This window comes from Patagioenas fasciata, chromosome 10, assembly GCF_037038585.1.
Source record: "Patagioenas fasciata isolate bPatFas1 chromosome 10, bPatFas1.hap1, whole genome shotgun sequence".
NCBI classification, from domain to species: Eukaryota; Metazoa; Chordata; class Aves; order Columbiformes; family Columbidae; genus Patagioenas; species Patagioenas fasciata.
The window spans coordinates 10,504,173-10,529,126 of NC_092529.1; the positions used below are offsets into that span (position 1 = coordinate 10,504,173).

The following is a 24,954-nucleotide window of genomic DNA, read 5'->3' on the forward strand; positions in this document are numbered from 1 at the left end:
CGTAATTAGCTGTCAGCCTAAAACCCGTTACAACCCACACCACACACTCTCTGAGCTGGAGGCAAATCTCAGTTAAGGCTCCTGAGTCAGGGCCTGGTAACAGCTGCTGCCAACAGCAAACAGGGGAAGTTCATGTGGTTGTGTGAAGGTTCACAAACAAAATCTTCAGGAAAGAGAACAAATTTATTTAAGGGTAAAGGGAACACCCTTTGTAAGATGATAAACCTACAGAAATTTAAATTTGCCTGTCTTCTAAAAAGCAACACCCTCCAACACATAATAAAACCTGAGATCTTACTGCACCGGATGTGTAAATGGCGCAGGTTTGCCAGAGGAATTAGTGAGACAGTATGAACTGCGTACAAAAGAAAACTGTCCACTAGCAGTTACAGCCACTGGCAGTCTAAGGCCTTCACTAATATATACCTATCTTCTGGCATAACACAAAGCAAACGTAAACCAAAGGAGTCACTGATTCTAACAAACCTGTACAGACATACATGGAACATCAAACCTAAGGGTTCAATTCTCTTTTATAGCAAAATAAATTAGAAATGTGTTTTAACTGAAATGCCTCACAAAGTTTACTGGTAACACAGACGTAAGTAACAGTATAGTTACTTATACATTATATACACTTAACACCACTCACCATAAGCCACCGGCGTCAGCTTTAAGACCGTATGCAGTGGGCACTTCAGGTAAGGCAGTTGTTCTGAGAAATTGAACAACAAATTACATACGAAATACAGATTACAAGAACACTAACTCTTCTATTATGTTACAGGTCAGCCACTTAAAAGTCTCTTTTTATCTGACAGAGTATCTGTTTTCTTCCCTAGCACTGCTATTCAAACAGCTGCAGAAAAACAAACATTACAGCCTAACAGGTGAGAAGCAGCTCAATAAAAACCACCTACGTGGGGAGGTCAAATAGGAAAAAATTACATCTGCATACTTGCCTGCACAGCCACCCTCTGATGATAAAAAAAATTGTTAGAATTCACTGTTTGGAACTCTAATCAGTAAATTTTCAAAAATTAGATCATTCAGAATGTATCAAGGAAGACCCACCTGCAGGCTTGTCTAGAAAGTATGCGAGCAAACAGCGCATGACAGCCTGGTGACATATGACAAGCACATTTTCCTGCCTTTCAAGTTCCATAATTACTGGTTCCAGTCTTTGAACAAGATCTTCATAGGACTGGGAGGGGAAGAGAAATACACAGCACATTAAAAAGGGAAAACTCTGAATTGTACATAAAGTTGATCATACTTTCATATTACTCATCTTCTAAATGTTATATTAGTGCACAAATACTGTAGTGATAATTTTCCTTATATTAAGAACACAGCCCAGGTCTTCCAGACTACCAAAGAGCATCCATATAACAAAACACAGCTCCCTCATGGAAAAGCTGTATTAGTCACTATGATCGAGAATTTTCATAAAATCCCTAGAATTTAATTCACAGCACCTGCAAATGTACAGGTTAAGTCTTGCATGTTATTTTCCATACCTCATCTTCAAAAGCATCTCTCTCCCAAGCAAAAATCTGGGAAGCCCAGCCTACAGTCAGCATACAAACTGTTCACAAAGCCTGACTTGTTCAGGCTGCCCTTTGAAAGCCAGCTAACAGCTTGTCGAGCTGGCCTGGTGATGGCAGCCACCATCCCACCCAGTGTCACCATGCCAGGCAGCCCGATTCCTCCTGCAGCCCGGCCCATGCAGTACACACAGCAACTCTGCCGCTGCGGGTCACCAGCAAGACTTCCACGTGTATGTGCTAAAGGTAATTTTCACATGCATAGTTAAGACAATACTTGCAGAACGTGTCCTGCCTGGCACACAGGGTCACACAGCCCGTCACGCAGCGGGGTAGGCAGGACCAGAGCAGAAATGCCTCACCTGCTACCAGTGCAGGCGTGGGGGTTGCCCAGCTGGGGAGAGCACAACTGATCCAGACCTTGGCAAGAGGGACCCAGCGGGCTCCAGCCTGGCTCTGCAAACCCTACGACAGCTACTGTGACACAGAAACTGCCTTGGACAAACCACTGAGGTCAGTTGGTCACCCCAAAGCGACAGGTGGTTTGGAATGTTTGTCACCATCCTGGAGGATGGCATCAGTTTGAAAAACAAACACTCCTTGTTCACATGGATTAGGAGAACTTTGCAGCTTAATGACTGCCTCATTAGTAAGACAAGGGTCACAGCCACAACACTCCAGCTCTTATCACAGGCCGCCCTTAGCACAGTGATTACTCCTGACTGCTGAGGAAAGACCTTAGAGCTTCACTTCTCAGGACACAAACAGCTCCCCAGGACACAAATGGAGCAGCTGGTCCAATGTCCCCTGGGCCCTGCTGCCCCATCCCCGGCCTGCAGCACCCACAGGGGCCTGTGATCATGTAGTCATTGCTGTGCTGCAATGGCTTTGCTTTGGAAAAGCTGCTGCAAGTTATTTTCCCAGAGGCAAGGAGTTTATTAAAGTGAAAGACCAACATGGCTACAGATTTCCACAGCGTTTCAGCCAGAGCCGCATGCAAAACAGCCCTTCGCTCCAGCACGGATGGACAGAAAAAGGCAATCCTGGCAGCATGCTTGCATATGCAACAGTTTGAAGCCTCGCAATCATTCTTCCTGCTTTATCACTACAGGACCAGCAATGAAACCTATGCCCAAGCCCAAAAGATAAAAGCTCTCAACTGTCTTTGTAAATCCATTGTTTTGTTTTTCAAGTCCTGAATTAAATTCAATAGTCTGAGCTCAATTCTTGCAAGCTCCTATGTAAGGCAGCATGCATGTGTTAAAGACAACAAGGAAGCCCTGCACCTTAAGAGAGAAAAAAATAGCATACCTCTCCTTTAGGGTATCTGTATCTGTATTTGTCTTGGTCTCTTAGTGCAAATTCAAGTGGATAATTTTCCTGTATTTCTTCATATGTCATTTCTTCACACACTCCCTATAGGTAATAAAAATAATTTTAAAACATGGATTTCCAGCTCTGCAAAAAGCAGATATCACTCTTAAATAAAATCTTATATAACCAACTTTTAACAATGTATTTTGTTATTCTGACACTTAAAATTCTCACAAGTGATGAACAGGACACTTAGCTGGACTCAGATGTGGTTAGAAGGAATCCTGAAATCCCTATACAAGTGAAGTTACATACATGGGCAAGCAAGGTCACTGACCCAGGCCACATTTGATCTGTTGTCCCTGCTTACATATCTTATGAGTCCAGTTGGAAAGTGCCAACTAGCAAAGCTTTTTTCTTTACAACCCCCACCTACCAAAAATGTATTAGCATCAAGGCTTCTACAGGGGAAAGTTTTACTGGGAAAGACAAACCAAGCCTAAATTAATCACAGCAAATTTTAATAAAACGTTTAGCCTTGTTAACAGGAATTAATGAGAGTCATTCCAGGCTCCAGAACCAGCTTAAATTACTTTCTACCCCCATAAAAGGCATATAATTACAAAATTAAGTACTTCATTCTCTAGCAAACAAAGCAATTTATCAGATGTTTAGAAAACAAGAACTTACTGCATCTATCTCATTCAAAACCTTCCACTGCTCATAAGGCACTCCCAAGGCTTCAGCAGTCTGAATTGTCCTTTTCATCTGGCTGGTCCAAACTTTCAGATCTTTGATATTTTGCTCATTAATAAATTGTGCCAAGCTTTTGGCAAACTGCAAGAAAAAACATTAGACACCGGATGAGGGCTCAGAGCCAACACACTGTGTTCAGTTTGGAACACAAAGGCTCTAGGCTCTGTAAACTCATTAGAACTTCTCCAAAAGACTCCATTGAAGTTTTTGCTAAAAATACAACACATTCTGTTAAGCCAAGAGGGAGAGGGGAGGGGAGAGAAGGAGTACAAGGACAATACAAGTTTTCTGCAGCTCCCATCTTTACCTCCAGGAATATTCCTTTCAGCTTTCGCTTATGAAGCTTTCCAATTATCCAACAAGTCAGGATCTTACAAAAATACAGTTAAAAAATAAAGCTCGCTTGACAACTGCTTTGTGCTGCAGAATAAAAAGGAATTTCAGCCCACAGAACTGAGATGTAAGGAGCACGTACCAAATCACAACACACAAAGTGAGTACATCCAGTTTCCATTACCCATATATGCAACTAGAAAAAAATTCCTTCTTAAACACGTTAAGAGGAAAAAGGTGCAGAAGAAGAAAGCTGTAATGACACATGCACAGACATACACAAAATCCAGTCACACTTGCTCAGAAAGGAACGTACTTCTTTCCCCCTGACAGACAGTCCAGGATCTCCTCCTATTCTCCCTTTCAGGTTGAGTTCACTTTCTCCATGTCGACAGAGGTAGATTGACCGAGGAGTCACATGGATATTCATGAGGTAGTAGACGATCCGGCTCTGGATGTGATCCATTACTCTGTTCACAAGGTAACTCCTTCCAACATCCATAATTTTAATATAAGAAAGATCCCTTTCACGAGCAAACAAAAAGGATTTGTAAGATTTCACATAGTTTCTATTAGCATATACCGCAACCTTCCCACCTTCTCTCTCATTATAAAACAAAGGGGCAACAAGCAAAAGTAAGAAACAAACCCTCAGTTTCCCATGGAATATGCATTAGTCCTAAGAAATAACGCAATACTCCAAAGGTACAGGATGAACTCTATTCCTTTCACACGTAAGCTGCTCACATCCTTTCTTCTCTGTTCCCTTTACTTGCACTTTGACTCTCAAATCTGGATCCTACTCTTGGAAGAATACAGCCCTCCCACTAACAGGAAAGTTCAGTGGAGTCATTCAACCGTGATAGCTGCAATAAGATATCCAGATACTTCACGCCACCAGGTATTTTTCTCCAGGTTACAAACACTTTCCCCACAGCAAGTATTTGTCTGATTGCACCAGGAGCCAAAAGGCACAGGTCACTATTTACCCATCTCAGGTAACCCTTCCAGAAAAACTACAGATCAGAAGGACCAAGGACTAGCCTGAAGCAAGATGTTCTCTTAACTACTCTATCAACAACTATTTATTAACAGCACTATAATTTACCCCATCACCACCTTCTCTTAGCATCAGACAGGCTATCGTTTCAATTTTCACTGCTCATCCTTTATCATCTGAGCTGTAATTTCGAAGTAGCCTCTAGCTTAAAGGAGGAAGAAAATTTAATGAGCTGAAAATAAGCACTATTGGTTTCCAGCAATGCATCTGAGACATTACACCACTATAAATAAAGCAAACTTATAACAAAACCAAGCATCATCACCTCATCTCTTTGGAGTTAATCATTACTATCGCATCCAGGCACAACCATTAGGCCTGTGACAGAAATGACATGCATGAGCTGATCTGACTGAACCAGCTCCACACTTAAGCTCAACTACATTAAAATGCAGCTCAGCCTTCTCTGTAGCACTGGTCCCAAAACAAACCAGGAGCAGCTGGTATGAGCACAGTTCTAAAACCCACACTGAAATCCTGGACTGCAGCAAGAGAACAGGGCTCCTCCTCGCATGGTTCATCCCTACCTTACTTTCAAGTGTTGAAAGTGAATGAGAAACAGATAAGTTCTTTGGCATGAGGGAAAATAACCTAGCTATAAAAGCTTCTCACAGCCCTGCATCTGCAGGATACTTTGCAAGTACAAAGAAATAAATTTTTAAGTCACACTTTTAAGACTAATGTGTTAAAAATTAATCTTAGCCATATCAACAAATGAAGTTATGCTTACAAATCACTCATACTTACAAATCATTACATACTAAAAAATACCCACGCAAAACTAATGACAACCAATCACTACAGGAAGTCTGCAATAATTTCTGTTCCAGAAGAACCATACCATTCTCCAAGCGGGTAAATCAAAAAGAACATTGTTCCAGAGTAGACTCAATGGCCAACTTTCCTCAAGCAGGCAAGTTTCCAGCTACACCTTCAAACTCAACTCTCTCTAATTTGCCAAAGGAAAGAGAGCTCAAGCCATTAAACAAACATGACTGGAAAGCCCTGATCCCCAACAAGGGATGCTCCATCCTCTAAGGAAACATCTTAAAATATCACGATTGTGATCACAGTATTATTTCATCACTTACTTGTCAAGAGTTTCATCTAACGTCTCATACGAGTTCTTGTAGCACTCTATTCTTTTCATGAAGTCTTCTGTCGCTTCATCATTACTACAATCAACATAGTCAGGACTACCCAGCTTCACTTGCTGTTTAAAATAAAAACAGCAGTAGTACATAAGTTCCTTTCCATTTTTAACGGAATTTAAATAAAATAAGAAGGGTGACAACACAACACAAAAACTTATTTTTGGAACTTAATTAAAATACATGTAAGGCAAAAAGAGCTATTCTTTATAGAATTAAACTTCCCAGTTAGTATACACATGGGCAGGAAAAGAAGTGAAAAGTGTTCCATTAATGGGAGCTAATGTTTTTTTCTTCTGGAAGTTCCTGTAAGGAGGAATACTGAGCTACTTCAAACCTCTTGACTAAAAGCATTTAAAGCAAACTTTTCTGTACTCACCACAATGTTTGCAGCAATCACCTCTGGATCGACGCATATAGACTCAACAAAAAAAGTCTTCAGTCCAAACGGGAAGCCACGTGTACCGGAAGAGGGAAAAAGGAAGATGCGTTATAAAGTCTCTGGAAACAAACACACACCAGCACTATGTTGCCCACTTCCATGCCAATCCCTGTTTTAACAGGGCCACGAGTTAAGTTCCCTTCATTTACTCAGGTTTCTCCAGAAAGCCTCATCACAAATCATTGGCTTACTGTTCCCTGAAGCATCATGCTCTGTACTCTTTCCCCCAACAACGCTTATAAGTAAAAAAAAATTGCAGTGATAAAAATTGAGGATGGAGAGGATGCAAGTTCAGCCACACAAACAGTAACTAATGCTTCTAAAATGATAATTTAGAAGCCTTTCATCTAATGGAGCAGCCTCACTTAAAAAGAGGTTTGTGCTTTGCAGTATCAAAGGTTTATGGAGACACAAGTTTAGAGGAAATGAAAGATTACTGGAGAACAACTAATGCAAAACTATCCTGGACAGAAGGCAGAAAGCCACAGAAAGTTTTCGGTTGGTACAGAACTAACATAGAATTCCCTCTGCGTTTCTGTAGCAAAAATACAAACTGCACTAAGAACCATATTTCAAATAGTTCTTGCTGACAGTACACTCAGGTCCAGGATGACGAAATGGAAGCCATGGCATAAAAGAGATTAGCTTCAAACAGTACAAACATTAAAGACGACTGAGTGACTTTTAATCACAAATAATGCTTGAGAACACAAAATGCACTACTGACTAAACATCTAGGAAGAATGTGGCATATGCTAGTGCACTTAGCTCAGATACAGGCAAAACTATCACTGCCTTATTTGTCCAGGCATCAGCTCAGAACTCCTTTGCCTTTGATTTACCTTATATCCATTTTCTTCACCAAATTTGTAAATAGTTTCTCTACGTTCTCGAGTTGTGTTTGTAGCATCAAAGACCTAGGAATAATTACAGGAGGAGGTGAGAGAGAGAGGAATTTAAAACGCATCATAGCCATGAGAAGCACTGTGTTAGTAACAACAAAAATAAGGGGTTCAAAGTCCCTCAATGTGAAAGAAAGCAATGAAAACACTTCCCCTTCCCTCTAAACTGCTACCCCAACATGCCCAACAGGAAAACAAAAGATATTCCTACTTTACACTCAATTTTCTAAATACTAAAATGGAGTAATATTTTGAAAGCACTACTAACAGAATACTGTATTTGAAAGAAGCAACAAGAACTTGAACCTAACACATAACGCAGGACAGAATCTTATTCCTGGCCCACATCAGCATTAAATACTAATGCACAGTTTTTTAGTGCATTTATACTACACAAAAAAGATGTTGCAATAAATATGCTATTCAAAATGCGAGTGTAAAACTTTTAAAAGGATGATTTGCAAGACTTGTAAATCCTGCCCATGAATTGCAAGATATATGTAACTGTTTTTCTAAGAACTTACATTTAGCTCTGTATACGCCAGTGTTTTACCAAATATGAAGTTTGCCAAAGCATAAAGTTTACCTCATGTCCCCAGCAGAACTTAGTTGATGGTTTTCCCCAATCAGTTAATGAAAATACCATAGTCATGTCAGTAGTCTCCAGAAAAGCAATGCTATGCACAAAATATCACTAATGTGAATACGCAACATCAACAGTGTTTAATAGTACATTATATAATTTGGAGAGAAGGGGTGCATTTTTCTTAGTGCTACCCTCTCCTCAGTTATCACTCAAACCACAAAGGTGGTTGCTCAATACAGCATCACCACCCTGAGCTTAAGTGCAGCAACAGGCAGACCTAACATACAACTCTAAAAGAAAAAAACACCTGATTCACTGAAGAGATACTGGAATGACTCAGGCTGTGTATTATCCAGCAGCCACACACTGTTTTGTAGGTAAACATCTTCAACAAGAAACTTACAGCCACGTGCCCGTTTTCTTCACTGAGGTACTGCCGGACATCATTCAGCGCTGCTAAGGCACACTGTCTTAAAAATGAAAGAGAGCAAAACTCACATGCCAGTTCAAGTAATTTTGTTAATGCACTTGTCAGATAATCTCTCTCAAAAACACATGTTTTTTAATCAGCTTCCCCCCCCACAAAAGATGGGAAAAACCCTGAGAGGTCAATCGAGCTCTGCAAAGGAAACAGAGCTATGGCCACCTGCCTCAAAACAGGCGAGGCCAGCCCAGTGATCCTCTGTGCAACTGATGCAACCACACATCACCCCAGAACACCCATCAGCTCAGCTGACCAGGATAAACTTTCACTGATCTACAGTAACATCACCGAATCACATCTGCAACCTTTTTGCTGATTACCTATTCATAGATATTTGTTTCTTAATTTGATTCTGAAAGAAGGAAAAAAAAAAATCAATCAACTTGAGGCTTTTATGTTGTGGCCCTAAGTTGAAGTGGACAGACAACTATTTTTCAGTAATGTACTACTTCTCTTTTGAACTATTGTGTAAAAATTGCACATTAACATTGTGCACGATTTACTCATTAGTAGAACAGAGCCCCATTTATTTCCAGTGAGTAGAGCCTTTTTGCAGCACCGGCATAAAACCCTGTTCATTTCAACAGCTTCTCTATACATTACTCCTCTATTTTGACTTCCAGACCAAAATGTGTAACTCTTCTCTTACATTTACCATGTTCTGCATGCACAGCTTTATCTGAAAAGAAAAATGAAGGCTTTCCTGACAGTATTTCCACATTAGCAAGTTAATGGATGTCAGGAACTGAGATTCATCAGTCAACTCTTCACTAAATAAATATAAACCCTCTTTACTCATTGCTAAATAGGCACATTAGCTCACACAGCGCATTCCATGTTATATTCCCCATCATTTAGTCTAACAGGTGACACAGACACGCATTAAAGGTTTGGCTCTATCTCCAAGCGAACGATAAGGGCTTGCAAGGCTAATGCACCTCATATCCTCATGTCTATGCTTCAGTCACAAAGGGTTAGGAGGTTCTTCAGCAAGTTGTTCTTCCCTGACATTAACAATACCCAACTGCTGCTGAAGGGGGAAGGGAACAGAGAGGACAAGCAGCAGGAGCCACAAAAGTCAGTCCAGACAGTAGGAAAGTCCAGACATTCTTTATTCTTGAACTGACGCAATTAACAAAAAAATATTCTGTATTTTAAGTAGCCCAACAAATTGCATTTCCATTCCTCTAAAATTTGTTTCTTCTCATCTCATACTGCATTCCCTTAAGCGTTCTCCTGAACATACAAAAAAAGACAATGAATGGTCAAGAAAATCAGAAGACCTTCCTGTTTGATCTGTAAGAAAGACAGGTAGCTCCCTCTTGCTCTGACCTTCTCTTTGTTCTGAAGTTCATCCCTCCACATGAAAGCACAACCTCCTTCCAGGCAAGAGGGAGTCTCCAGTGCTCCATTTGCGCACAGATGTTCACAGTGGTGCTCACCTTGCCTTGCACAGCATTAGCAAAACATGGCACTGACTGAGTGTGTGAAACACCCGCATGGCGGCCAAAAACAGAATTTCAGGGAGAAAATAAGAGAGTTTTATTCCCACTCATCTGAATGGGTAACAAGAAATACATCCAAAGCCCTCCAGGAGAAAAATTCCAGTATGCAAACCAAAAAGACGAGCAGAGTCGCTTCTATTAGCTGATACCTTACAAAAAGTTAAGAAAAATAATAACTGGTTTTTAAAACTGCTTTGCTCTGAGTGGAAAATATCCTGGACTATCTGCAGCCGTAACAACACTCACAGTCGACTAAAAGGTGAAAAAGAATCAAGTATTTACCTTCTCTGCATTTTTCATGCTTGAAATAAAGCAATTAAGAGAAATATACCCCAAATTCTAAGGAATCTAAACAAACCAATTTTTTACCTCCTCTCAAATTTCTTCTCCTTGTCATTTTATACTGCTGTCTTGTAAGGGTCTTGAGCACACAAAAATGCAAATTAAGGCAGTCTCTAAGAGCAAATTACAAAGGGTACCATTTTAATACAATTAGCATCACACAGCCAAACACTTTCAAACTTACTTCCTGATTTTCAAGCCTTCTTCGTTGTCAGGCAGGAAGAATTCAAAAGATTTATACTTTTTCACCAAATCTCGACGATATTGACCAACATTAAACTCTGCCAAAAAGAAATGAGTATTAGTGGGAACTAACAGTATTGATGTAAAAAGGACAAACGGTATGACAGCTTTGACTACCTGCAAGGACAAAATAATTTATCATATAGGAAGTCAACATATCATACTTCTTGTGTTTTGGGAGGTTTGTTTGTTTTTTAAATACAAAGACAACAACCATCATGGAAATGGCAAAAAAACAACATTTGGGCTGCAGGTACCATAGGTGGTTTTAAGGGAGTCTCTTGACCGTATGGCTGGGCCTCTGTCTGCAGGTTTGCTTGGAAAAAAGAAACTCTCTTTCTCCTCTGCAGGAGTGGCTGGAAGTCTATTTCAATAGTCTCTAAAGGACTACTAATAATGTAGTTTTTGCTTTTGTGTATACATGCAGTGAAATAATATTCTGGCAGCACCTCCCAAAACTTTCAGCTCTTATTTAAGCAAGGAAGAGCCAATCTTGCTTTTGACAAATGAAACTTGAAATTCAAGTTGTGGAAACATTTTTTCCAAACTCTGCTCTAATACACCTTAAGGATCAGTACATACTATTTCACAATTTCTGTTCCATTTATTTAAAAATGCTTACGTTGAAAAAAACAAACAAACAAAAAAAACCAAACAACAAAAACAACACTACCCATACGCCATCCCACAGCATCAGTACTGAATCTAATCTTACTGTGATCTCTTAACAGTGGTCAAAGAAAATGATTCCTTATCTGAGCAAAGGTCTATAAGGTCTATGGCCGTATACGTGTCACAGTATTGGACATGGGATTAGGGCAAGGCAGTTCTGTTTTGCCACGTGGCAGACAATGACACTGTACCCTAATTAACTCCATTTGACAACTGGAAGTAGGCCTCCGAAGTGCAATTAATGTTTAACTTGTTCCTGACCTATAGATTTTCTCTGCTGAGCTGCAAAGCATTTTTTTTTAACATTAGATCAAACTGAAGTATTCTGTTTGAGAAGCTGTCAAGGTATAACTACTTGTCAGATTTCACCTATGGAAAGATGAAAATAAGTAATAGGCACAATTGCTGTGTTGTAATTCAGAAAAAAAGACCTATGATAAAAGACATCAATCATCAGTTGCTGTATACAGACTGCCGTTGGGAATGGGGGGGAGGGGTGGGAGGGGGCAGAGGATAAAGAAATCAATATTGTTTGTACCCCCCGAAGTCAAGTTTTGTTTGAATTCAACAATGCTGATGCAACTTTTTTGTGGTCAGCTGTGTGACAGAGATTATAGCACAATCCAGTTTAATGAGCACTGGCCATACTGGGCAGATGATGCAAGAAGCTCAGATGGCCAGTGCTGTCAGGAAATAGCCCTTTAAAAATCAAAAATAATGAACTTCATTAAGAAAGAATACTTACTGCAGGAGAGTCATGCACAGCAATGGAAAAAGCACTATCTAGTGGGACGATCTTTAGCCCTGATTATTAGCATCCACCCCATGGAAAATTTTCACAAAGCTAACTGACATCACAACCACCACACAACCAGCACTATTCAAAAATGCTTCCCAAAGTTTAGTATCTAAAAACCACACTGCAACACTATTCTATTCAGGCATCTAACTGACCTGATTTCCTTCAAAAAGTCCAGACAAAAGTCCTTTGTATTTTTAACCATTTCACATTCCAGTTGACAGAGAATTTTGGAAGGTACAAAGGAAAACATGAAACTGATGGCTGAAATGATCCGACTAACATCAACCCTGGGCTATTTACATCCACCTTCTGTTCATGAACTCTCCAGCTTGCTTCATGTGTGTGATAAGATGGCATTTATCTTTCCTCTATTTAAATAACTTCATAAATTCCACCATCTGTTTTAGAGAATAAGAACACTTACTACATTAAGCACACTCTAATTTTAAGACATTAAGAGCCAAAGGGTAAGAGATGTCAGGGCTACTTGATACTTAACATATATAAATTCAGTCCAAATCAACTGGACACATTAGGCAATGTGTCATCTACTTGAGAGATTTTAGATTGACTTTGGCTTCAATAAACGTGCTGAACTTGCATCATCACTGATGATACGAACAACAGAAAGGGTCTGTAGTTTCCCAGGAAAATCCCACGTCATCCTTTCTAGCAAAGACAAACCATAACCAACAACCTAGAACAGAAGTTCATATGGCAACTCTAGGTTGTATATTTTTGTAAAATTAGGCACAAATGCTCTAAGTATTTTTTATTAAGCACAAGCACATGTATTTTCTGATGTGCTGCTAACAACAGCCCATGGAATTTTTCCTATAACTATTTTAACATATTTGTGATATATTCAACCAAGCATAAGCCAGATGTGGACAATATCTCGTTTGCTGCCCAATACTGGATTACTGCTTTTTGAAGTTCACATAGTAAAACACTCAACACAATGACATATGTACATATCTACACACAGGTATGCTAGATGTGTATCTAACACAACAGCACAAGTTATATCACACACATTCTATCAGCTTGAATACCAGCTATCCTATTTAGATTGTTATTCCATCTCAGCCTAATAGATAAAACTGAAGTCCCTAAGTATGTGATACAGCTCCTCAGAGGGGTGATCCTGTGTGAACACAGTCAAAACTCAGGTGATAATCTAAATCCTATAAACTTTCATACTCAAACAATTTAATGTATCCTCCAGAACATCTCATCTAAACAAAGCGTATTCAACAAGTTTGTAAGAGCTTAAGAAAACAACTCAAAAAGCTATACCCTAAAAGGCAGGTTAAATATAGGCCAGAACTCTTCATCTTGATTTCTTAAAGCTACTAGGTAACACATCTGAATAACCAGCCAAAAGTCTACACTTTAGTATGATCTAATATGTCGAATGTTATTTAAATGATTAGTCATAACTATAAAGCTACCATTACTGCACCAGACATAGAGTCACAGAACACTAAAACTCTCTTTTTCTTCCAGAGAGCGAAGAGAAGCTGGGGAGATGGCTGCTCAGAACCTCAAGTGGACTTAGGTCTTGTTTATTTGTCAATCTGGGCCCACAAGACACTCCAGGAGCTCCAAAATGAGGTAGGACAGGCAGGTCCTTGGCACTGCCAATCTGAGCCATCTTTTCTACTCAAAACACACAAGTCAAGTCCTTAAAAGAGTGACCACCACCAGCTGTTTCAGTTTCTTGGGCCCTTAATATTCAGACAAAGAGCTGTAACTCATTCCACGAATGCAGTTAAACAGAGTGTTACGCAGAGAATTACAGGTTGCACAAAGTTCACAAACAAAATAAGATGGAGAAGTCAGAACTTTAACCCAGAAGTGCTGACTGCTCCTCCACTTGTAAACAAGATTCCCTTTCACCCACATAAAGAGGAAAAAAATAAAAAGGACAGCTGAAGAACCAAAGTGTTAACGGACAAGAGTAAAAAGTTGATTTAGGCACCTGCCAGAGCAAGGAGGTAAATGAACAGTCACCAGATTTGATTAATGAACATCTAAATGGAACAGAAAGTTTGTGTATGCTACTGCTTAAAAATAGGCTAACAGAGCAGAAGGATTTTAAGTAGACAATTTTGGCAAAAAAATTACAGAGAATTAGGTTTATGAAACACCTAACATCTGCCCTGTCCTTCTGACCTCAACAAAAGTAAATCCATCACCTTTTGTAGGCACTCCAATCCAATTTAAATAGCGTGTCAGCTTCTTCGAGATGTAGGTTTTTCCTCTTGCTGGGAGACCCACCATGACAATCAGAGTGGGGCAATTAGTCATACATACTGAAACAGAAAAACAGAAAACAAGGATTTACCATGAACACTTCCACAAAGCAAAGGCTTATGTTGAGGTGGAAAATGACAATCCGTGTGCTCTCTGAGGAAGTGACCGTTCAAGCAGCTCATGCACCGTGCCTCACTACTTCAGGGGGTTTCTTTAGGACTATGGGGGACCTAACCAAGCTTCTTATTGCTGTGCTGAATTTCGGAAGGGCGCGTCAGTGGCAGTGCAATGCTGGACATGTGAATTGTACGCCGGCAGAAGACAAAGAAGCCTATGGATTTGCATACATATTTTAGGACATAAAAAAAAGGACACTGACATCTTATACCCCCCATGTACCTCAGTTCAGAGCTTGCATTGAAAGGAAACTGCAAGGTGTACAAAGTATTCAGATAATTTTTAGATCTTAACAGTGCTCAAACTTTTCTTGCTTTTGAGCGAAACAAGCTCAGAGTTAATCACTATTTACTATTTCTCCTTTAAAAATTATTAACACAAAAATCCCTTGAAACCGAGCTTATTTTGATTGTTCTTCTATGGTTACTAGAATAAAGCACAACTATTCTATGCAATCAACTACAATAATCTGATATACAGATATATGTGCAAAAATACTCTTAAATCAAAGGCAGTGTGTTTAATTAAAAAAACACTGTATGAAGTTATAGGAGTTATATGTATAATCTGAAAACCTTGAGGCATTCCTTTCAAATAACAAGTTTTTTGAACATTTTAATGGCACAAAACTACGGATACCTTACATGAATCTATCACAGCTACAAGGAACTGCCTAGAAAGAAAGAAGATATTAAAGTGGCACAAATATATCACCAGCTCCCTCCCTGCTTCATTTCAAAGGCAATTGATTTCCATACGATCCACATGTGCATCAATTTTCTCAGTGTCTTGAGAGAGGAGTCGTCAATTCACTCCAAAAGACTAAACCTCAGTGTTAGACTGTAAAGCATAACTGAACTGTTGCACAAAGTGCTGTGATTGCCCAAGATAACCAAATCTCGGACTGACAGCAGTCCCATCCCACTAAGTTGCTTGCACAATTCTGGCACAGCTACTCCACACAGTAAATCCATCAAAAAAGAACAAATAGATAAGCAAAGAGAGATGCGCTTTCTCAAAACACACTTAAGGGAAAAAAAAAAAAAAAAGAAAAAAAACACAAAACACAAAACACAACCAATCAAAAGAAATAACCAACCCCCCAAACCATTAAAAACACATAACTTTTAACGCTAGAGCAAGCAAAAGCTGCACCTAACCTCAAAACCCATGAGACAGAGTCTACTGCTCCATGCAATTCAAGTTTCAGGGAAGTGAACGCAAACAAAACAAATCCATCCAAACACGTCCATGTCTCCAGAGGGACACTGGTAACAGCCCTCAGCGTAAGCACCTCTAAGCAGAAGCCTATAAACAAGAACAATGAGGTTTTTGTGTCCCTTTTCCTCTTTTTCCCAAGTTCAGGCCAGTGAACACCAACTCCAAGAGGAGCAAGGAAGGCTCTGGGGAAGCAAAACCTACAAAGTGCAAAGAGTACAGTGCTCACTAAGCTTAACAGCTTTGCTTCTAGCTTTAAGGACAATACAAGATCGAGATGAGAGAAATCCCTGAGCCCCTAGAAACATCGAGAGAAGCTGTTGTTCTTCAAAGCTAGTTTGAAAGGTTCTTCACCTGAAACATATAGCTTGAGTTTTAATTTTCCGGTGCAAGCAGTGAAATAAGACTTCTAAAAGATAAAGCATGATCTGTACGGAAAGGCTCTGCACACTGCCTCAGGTCCACCTGCTCCATGAGTAACTGCACTGAGGCTTCTCTACCCATCCTGGATAGAATTTATCAACTAACATTATACCTCATTTGTGGGTTTTTTTTGGTTCTGGTTTTGTTTATTTGTTTGTTTTCCCTGGGATGAGCGACACAAATTTAGCCTTCTCACAGAACATTTGTCTTTTGGTAATGTAACAATAAATCTATACTGGAGCAAAACTTCATTTTGCAAAACTAAGGGATAGGAAGGTACTGTGAAGAAATCTGTAGCCTGCTCCAATGATTCCTTCACAGACTACACCAAGAAGTGCCCTCTCTAAGCTCAGTCCTACTGCCGACATTGGTTTGGAACAGATCTTCTCACGGAGCAGCAAACGGATCAGCAGCGCTACAGCAACATGTCAGAGGGACGTTTCCTCCCACTGCCAAGCAGCCAGTGTGCAAGTCTAGCATCACTTGCATTTTTACGCAAATTTCCTCAAAGAGAGTATAAAAACCAGAATCACTGCTTTTACTAGAGCCCTACTATGCACACATAGTTTACCATGCACACCTAACTTGCATTCCGCTCTCCGCACCACTATTTAGTGTGCGACCACACAGCAGAAACCAGGGCAATTATCTGCTGAACCAAATCAAACAAGCTAGAATCCTGTTGTGACTAGGTGACCGAGAGCACTTCTCCTCTTTAAAGGGAGAGACCAGTGAGACAGATGCCCTGCACGCCAGAGGAGGAATCCCACCGATTCCAGTGATCTCAAATGCTCCCTGCTTTTGCACAACACCACAGCCCTGGGAACCTCCCAGTCACACCCAGTACACGGTGAGATGGCAAACACCACCCACCAGTGCCGAGTTGGTCTGAGAGCACCACGGGCTGCAACAGGAGGGTGCCAGCTCACAAGCTAAAGTTTGGGGCACTAAACCATGTTTGGTGTTCTGGTTTGATGGCCAGTGATGGCTGCAGTCACACGCCACTTACACAGGTGGCACTCGGTGACAAGCACGCCTGGGTGTTCCCAGGTAGAAGTCAAAGGCATTTTTCCTCGTCAAAATAGCAGATGGCAACCGCTAAATGACAGGGCTGAAAATAAAAACACAAAAAGAAACTATTTTATTTCTTCGGTACCTTAGTGTAGCGTTCTCAACAACACACATAAGACTCAGAACAGCAGACACAGGTTTTTGGTTTCTTCTTTACGATCCTGTGTAATTAACAAGGCTTAGTTTTGCTCATTAGCTCAGTAAAGAAGCCAAGACCAGAACAAAATGCAAAATTCTGAGGATGTATGAAATACCCAAAAGTTTAAAACAATTTAATTATATCTCCCTTTATGTGACTTTCTCAATAAAACGTTGCCAACACTCACTCCAAGTGGGCAGGAACATGCATTCCAATGACAGTATTCAAAATGTCAGTATCTCAAGACTTCCAGCTTCCTTTGCAGAAATGCGAGCAATTTTGACATGAGGAAGTGGGCTGATAAAAAACCCAAACATACCACAAGTTACACATATCTAACTCCTGGAATAAAAAAAGTCTCTTTAGTTTAATATTTTCCCAGTGACATGATGCTCAATTCTCCTTTTCACAGCACCTCACCATTCACTTTATATGAAAAACAAATTGCAACACAAAAGTAGTTACACGGGTGCAAGTTGCAGAGCCTAGGCAGACTCCTAAGCACAGCTGTATCTCAGCTGGATTGTCTGGTTTACCTCCAGAAAACTCTCTACACAATCTAGTCTTGAGCAGACAAACTCATTTTTTAACATTGCTTCACACAGGTAACTCCTAAGGATTTCAGATAGCCTGACCTGTTGAAGTGCTACCAATGCTTACTTGGCTAGAGGACCACTCACATTCAGAACAGAAAAACAAAACTAACAGGGCCATATGTCATCATTTTCTAAAGATGCTCTATGACTTTTTTTTTTTTCTTTAAAATAGATGTTCATAACATATGCATGTAAAATAGCATGTTCATAAACAGCAGTATCAAAAACAAATGTTGCATCCCCTCACTTAGCGGGAACACACAAGAAAACGTGCCCAAAATACCAATCAGTGAAAGAAAATGGCCACGTGATGAAGCACATTAAAATCAAGCACTGCAATTTCAGCAATTACCTTAGTTAAAAACTTCTTATACACTACTAAACAACACAGCAAGTTGCAGCTCAGAGTAAAATTATGACTGCCTACCTTTCTAAAGCCTAACAGTCACAGAAAGAAGAAACTGCATGCTCATTTCTTGCATCTTAAACTCTATTGTGAAATAAAGCAAGATGGAGAAGAAGGTTGTGAAATCAAAGTGGGACACTGAACAACATGGATCAGCTGTACAGCATTTCATCAGCCCTCAAAATTCACATGATCATACAAAATCAGACACAAGAGCTGGTATTTTTCAAGTTCATCTACTATTTAATATATTATTAGCTGTCCCTTCCTTTCACCCAAAATGAGATTTTGCTTATTCCTGATCAGTGTTGAATTTTTAAGTCGGATTTTTTTTTTAAGGTCAGATGCTTTCTTTATCACGTTGCTATGGTTAGCCAGTTGAAGCTTACAAAGGATTCTTGCTGCTTTTATGCCCTCCAACTCAAGGCCTGTTGTCAAAAATCACTGTACTATTTACAGGCTCATACAGAAATATCTTTAGCTATAACGTAAGCCAACACAACCACCCTGCCAAATAAGGTTCGCCCTACGTGCTTTCCCCTATCACTTATCCAATTTCACTATCGTTAATCCATTTTTTCCTGTTGATCAATGGTGACAATCTGTGACCCTTCCGCATCTCCTGCAGTACAAGCTCCCCATACTGTTCCTATAACTAAATAAGTCATTATCTTTCAATTTGTCTCTCCTCCTTTTGTCCAGATCACCAGTTTCTAACATCACCTTGGTACAAGGGATTCACAATTCACATCTGCTGCTCCTGGCAGCTCTGCCATCTACTTTCTCAGGGTTACCCTTTGCTTCCCGCAGCTTTGATGCTGACAGCGACAGCCCCGTCACACATCCTCATGCCCAGGCTACAGCCAGGTGTTGTCCTCACCCCCCTCGCCTTCTCCATCTTCAGTTCCTGAGGCTGGGGTACAAATACACATAAGCAGCGTGAGCTCGGAGGGTAGAGTTCTTTTGAGCAAAGATAATCCTCATTTGATACTTTTCTTTTTTTTCGATCTGGTGTACATTCATATTGCTGTACAAACAGTAAATAAAAATTATTAGAATGACCAAATTCCAGTAGCTTTAGGGAAACAAGGCTGTTAACTGTCGTAGGGGGAAAAATCATGTTTAACTGCAGGAAGTTCACTATTTATTTCACTCTATAAACAACCTCTGCTAGGCTTTCAAAACAACTTTCACTATTTCAACTTTGCTATTATGTCCACGGTTGCTTGATTCACAGAGCTTGAAGCAATGCGACATCCAATGCCAGGAGTAGCTTTGCTACAACCTGTACACAGACAAAAATCTTTCACAAAAGTGCAAGTTATTAATAAAAATGTGCATTTCTACTGCCTGTAAGTCTTAGTTTGAAAGGACATTTAGAACAGTTAACTTAATTTTACCAGTCTCACCAGCTGTAAAAAGCTCAGTCTGCTCAGTAAGCTGCACACACCCAGAACTCCTTGAAGAGGCACAGGCTAAAAGAACTCGCTCTTCAAAGCCCCATGACAGCCAAATCCTGGCACAGCTCACCAGATTTCTTCTTCCCCACATCCAGTTGCTACAACTTTTAGAAAATCCCTAACAGAGATAAGTCCCTTTAAAGATGGATCTGCGGAGTCCCCGACTGGAAATATGCACAATTCTGCTCACCCACCTTCTAGAAAGATAAATTAAGACTAAACGTAGCAAAGATAAAGGTCATTAACATGGACAAGGAAATAAAATACAAGCAAAGGAGGCTGAAAGAGCTCATCTTGCTTAGCCTAGATACTCAGAAAACATCAGAGCGACTAGGTTCACTGCTCTCACCAGAAAACTAATCTTGAGGACTAGAAACCAACTTCCAGTCTGAGTATTTTTTTCAGCAGTAACATTCAACAGTTACCTGTAAAAGCAGAGCACTGGAACTGGTCAAGTCAGCACTGCCCCAAATGATCCAGCCCGGGCAGCCCAGCCTGAGCTGCCACAGAATGGCTCATCAGAGCAGGGGCAACCTGCGATACATGGAAATCAGAGGATAAAGGTTTCTACAACCCCCTTGCATGGGAAAAGTTACAGCGTGCTCTTTGTTTGCTGAAACAAGAGAGATGGTTTCAGCAAGGAAGATTAAGTTCTGCTCCTCTCGAGGGTGCCTGTAGTTCTTATATGTCACAAATAACTGCAGACATCTTATGCCACAATTCAAGAGTAAATGTGTGCAAAAGGATTTAAAAAAACAAAAATCCAAATCTGTTGTTAGGTTGTTTTTTTGGCAAAATGCTTTCTTGAGGTCTTGGGCATTACAAATTACAGAATCCTACCAAAAAGAAAAAAAAAAAAAGTAAAATAATTTCTTTAAGGTTGTAGTCAAGAGAGGTTAAATAATTCTGCCAAGAAGACTATGTATGTTCACCAGATTATATACAATTTTGTTCTTGTGGGGTTTTTTTCGAAGCTATAACTAATTTTATTTGGAAAGGAGATGCTGCATTAAGGCCAAAATGAAGCATTTTCCTCAGCGTATTTACAAAAGCAATTATACACTCTTTCTGACACTTCTATTTCAGCATTCATCTTTTAACACCTACTATTTTTTCAGATGCTGGAGCTCACAGAGAAACACATGCCTGCTTGCCTAGCACCTAGCAGAAACCAACAAAGTTTGGGGTTTTTTTGTTTATCAAGGGTTGGACCGGACCAAGGCAAGAGCAGAGCCCAGGGCAGCAGCCCATGGACGGCTGCCACAGCAGCAGAGCCCTCAGCTCTGTCCGCCTCTTTGCATGACAAATAAAAACAATCCCACACGACAAAGCCCCTTTTGTCTGCAAAACTGCCGTGTACTGAATCTCAGTTATTTAAGTAAGTGGGAAAAAAAAGGGGGAGGAAAAAAAAAAATGAAAAAAAACAAATCGTGAGGAAAAGTTTGTTAATAAACTATGGTTTACAAATGCCAAAGTCTTTAGGGGCTGATGCCTCGGTTGGCTGCACCTCAAAATAAGGAAAGCCATTAACTCATACAACAGATGGCCTGATACAGCACCGACCTTAAAAGAAAAAAAAAAAATACAGTGACGTTCTTAGGCCTTTCTTCAGGAAGAATATACCGAATATAAACGCTCCTTAGAACTAGAACGTTAAAAAAAAAAAAAAAAAGAAACACACCAACAAAAGCAACTAGAAGAGCATCCCAGCCAAGCTTTGTCGCCATCCGTTGGGTGCAGACCCAGCAGCTCCGGGATCTCCTGCCTACCCCGGCGTTTCAGGCGATCCTGACCGCCTCACCCTCAGCCCCTCCGGCCCCGGCACACCGGCCCCGGGCCGGCCGAGCCACTGAACGAGCCCTTCGCACCAGAGGCTCGTTCCACCCCGGCAAAGGGCTCGGCGATTGGGGCCCTCCCGGCTCCGTCCCCTCACACCCCGACCCCGCTGAGGCCGCATCGCCCCCGGGAGGGGCTCCGCGGAGCCCGGCACACCCGCCGCGGCCCCACCGAGGCGAGGGAGGAGCGGCCGCGCGGGGGTCCCGCTGACAGCTGCCGACCGCCGGGGCTCCCACAGCGCGGCCCGGGCACAGCCCTCTCCCCCCGCCACCGCACCGCTCACCGCCGCGCTGGGCGCTGTGCCCCGCCGGCAGCCCGTTGTCGTACGGCTCCCACGTCTTCTGCAGTGGGTTCTGCGTGAGCTCCCGCGCCGGCGACGCCGCCGCCGCCGCCATCCTCACCCGCCTCCCGGCTCCCACTGCAACGGTGGCAGGCGGGGCGGCAACGCCTCTCGGCCCGGCGGGGGCGAGGCCGGGAGCGGGAAGCGGCAGCCCCGCGGCCCCCCGGAGGGAAGGACCGCGCTGCGGCGGCTGCCCCGGGCGGTCGAGGCCCTCGGGCCGGAGCTGCGCTTCCCGGGACTCCCTGCTTGGTGTCTGCCTCGCGGCGGGAGTACCAAGGGCGGGGCGGTGCCGCTGCTCCCTCACGGGAGAGGCTTCGCGCAGCCCCCTGGCCCCCAGGCCCTGAGGGGCAGCGGCCTGGCGGGCCGGGCCGTGTCACCCGCTTCCCTTTCCACACCAACCAGCGGGGCAGGCAGCGGGCTGGGGGAGCAAGGGTCGGGGGGCAGCCGGTGTTGTGCACTGACAAGCAGGTGATTCCATTTTCTGACGCTGCAGAGAACATCACACTTTAAAACCCTAAAAACAGCCTGTCCAGGGAACATTCAATGTGTTTTAAGAAGTCATGCACTGAATGATGTATTTTTATAGATTTCTAACATCTTATTTAGCTACCAAAAAACATTATTGACAAAGTACCCTGAGAAGATCCTGTGCAGTAAGAGCAGTGGCACGGCTGAATGCACCATCCAGCTGCTGCATCCACTGCACCCGCACTGGCTTTTTAACCAAAAGTCCACCAACATGGCTGAGCAGAGTCATGAAAAAGCTGAATATTTCACTAGTACATACATCTATATGTTTTACAGAAGATAAATGCAACACCTTGAAAATACAGCAGTGAAGTGCAATACACATTTTTACTATTATTCACTGTCAGGCACTCAGACATTATGACACTGGCCTAAATACACATGAAGGTCAGTACTACTTTTTTTTTTTAATGCTAGTCAGACTGAACATCTGAGGATTGATTTTAGTTTTTTCTATTCCACTACAAGCTACAATAAAAGTTTTTAAACAACAGAAAAATCAGTTCTCAGAGACATTTTGTGAGACACCCCTGGGAGAGTTCCAAACCCATGTTTGCTGGCCCTTCCCTTCCCTCAAAGCTGATTTCCTTCTCTTCAAGACTGATTAGAGTTTTCAAGCGTAGGCGCCTGCACTACAGTTTTACATTAGCATTTTCTTCCTCATTTTGAGTCGACACCAAGGCTGTGAGGTGTCGAGAGGTCAGAGGAGTCACATTACAAGGGTCAGAAACTAGGAGCAGGGAGTTTTTAAACACCTAAAAGCTTCTTGGTTTCTCCTACTAAGTATGTATTTACTTCCAACAGCTGCCAAGAGAGTTGTGAGCAGGAAGAGTCTAATCTGTGTTCCCGGTTATTCCCAGAAGCCTGTCTCCTGTGCACACAACACTGCAATAGCTGACTCCAGGGTAGAGTCCAGCATTGGGAGGTACCCACCTCACCCTCTGACCACACCAGGATACTCCAGCTGTCTTAGCAGCGCCTCCAGTTCACAAGAGATGTAACATCAACAGAAGCAAGAGAACAACAGGAACACCAATTTTAGAAAAGACACTTCTCAGGCTTGTTTTATACATATAAATCAGAAAAAGTCCTTACAGTCTCCAAAAGTTTGCACCTCCTTTCTGCAAATCCACACACCGCACAGGAACTCCACTCACACCCCCACCTCACAGCTAAAAACACTGACCTCATGCTGTTCATACCAGAACATTTTTCAGAGGTCTGCAAGGGTGAATTACTGCATTCCCAAGTCTTGTCCCCCAAGCAGCAGACACACCATCAGTGAATTCCCTTCTTGTTCAGGCAGATCGAAACCAGTGGTACCTGCACAAAACTTAAATAAGGGTTTGTCCAGGTGTTTGTAATGGCCTTAGAGGTGTGGATGGACATCTCCAAGTCTTTATTTTTGTGAGGTAAGGATTTCAGCTTGACTGATAACAAACTTAAATAAGTTTGATCAACAGTATAATAACAAATTTATTTGGTTTTGTTTGGGTTTTTGTTTGGTTGGTTTGGTTTTTTGTCTGGGGTTTTTTGGTGTGTTTTGTGTGTGTGTTTTGCTTGTTCAATGATTCTTGGTTTTGATTTGTTTTTAATAACCTCAGTGCAGTAATGAGCTATTTGACTGAGCACACAGAGAAAAAGAATACATAAATTTTGTGCCACTCCTGAGGCCTTGTTTCCAAACATGGTTTTCAAGGGTGCTGCACTCAATTCTTAGAAAAAGACAGAACAAATAAACATTGCTCATTGGATTCCTAATACATGATATAGATCAGCTTCTGGACAATCATGTTGTCATCATCTACTGTCCTGATACAAAAGCGTGAGAAGCAGAGCTGGTTCCTGCAGGTGAAGTGCTGGGGACTCTGCTTTGTTTGCTACAGGGAAACCACAAATAAGCCTTTGCTCCTTGGAAGGCTTTTATGCAAATCTGCTCTCAGGGCCACACTCAGCTGAGAGCTTACCTGGAAAAGCACCTCTCTGCAAAGGCAAAACATCCAGGGAAAAGACAGTCTTGGAAAATTAACTGCTGCACAGAAACAGAACAAGCTTGATCCAAGTAACAGAATCTTTTCAAATGACTGACTGACAAGAGAGGAAACTTCTATGGTTTAACACAGACAGCAAGCAGTAATTATTTCTGAGACATAAGAAGAGATTGAACCAAGGCTTCTGCTTGATCATACAGAAACCTGACTTTGTATCCATAAATAAGCTGTATGATACGGTAACGACATAATACAAGTTCCACAATACATGAAAGTGACTGGCAGGTATCTCATTTCCCTAGTAAAGATATCACTTCATAGTCTGATGACAGCGTATAAACCATCCGTAAACCACCCAACATTTCTGCCTC

At 41.5% G+C, this 24,954-nt stretch overlaps 1 protein-coding gene across 7 annotated transcripts in view; it reads right to left on the bottom strand.

Annotated features, from left to right (window-relative positions):
* Positions 1-24,954, bottom strand: part of LOC136105709 (6-phosphofructo-2-kinase/fructose-2,6-bisphosphatase 4) — a 51,219-nt gene that overhangs the window by 12,272 nt on the left and 13,993 nt on the right. For 3 of the 7 annotated variants that reach the window (XM_065845462.2, XM_065845465.2, XM_065845461.1), the window contains exons 2-12: positions 14,341-14,457; positions 10,607-10,703; positions 8,495-8,561; positions 7,446-7,520; positions 6,541-6,597; positions 6,102-6,223; positions 4,267-4,474; positions 3,552-3,698; positions 2,859-2,963; positions 1,075-1,204; positions 653-715 (exon numbers count right to left, since the gene is read on the bottom strand). In XM_065845462.2, coding sequence (XP_065701534.1) covers positions 653-715; positions 1,075-1,204; positions 2,859-2,963; positions 3,552-3,698; positions 4,267-4,474; positions 6,102-6,223; positions 6,541-6,597; positions 7,446-7,520; positions 8,495-8,561; positions 10,607-10,703; positions 14,341-14,452 — 1,183 coding nt within the window. In that variant the 5' untranslated portion in view covers positions 14,453-14,457. Of the gene's footprint in view, positions 1-652; positions 716-1,074; positions 1,205-2,858; positions 2,964-3,551; positions 3,699-4,266; positions 4,475-6,101; positions 6,224-6,540; positions 6,598-7,445; positions 7,521-8,494; positions 8,562-10,606; positions 10,704-14,340; positions 14,458-15,219; positions 15,249-22,007; positions 22,420-24,954 lie in introns of those variants that run through there. The other 4 variants (XR_011740716.1, XM_071813104.1, XM_065845459.2 and 1 more) reach the window with 4 other exon arrangements.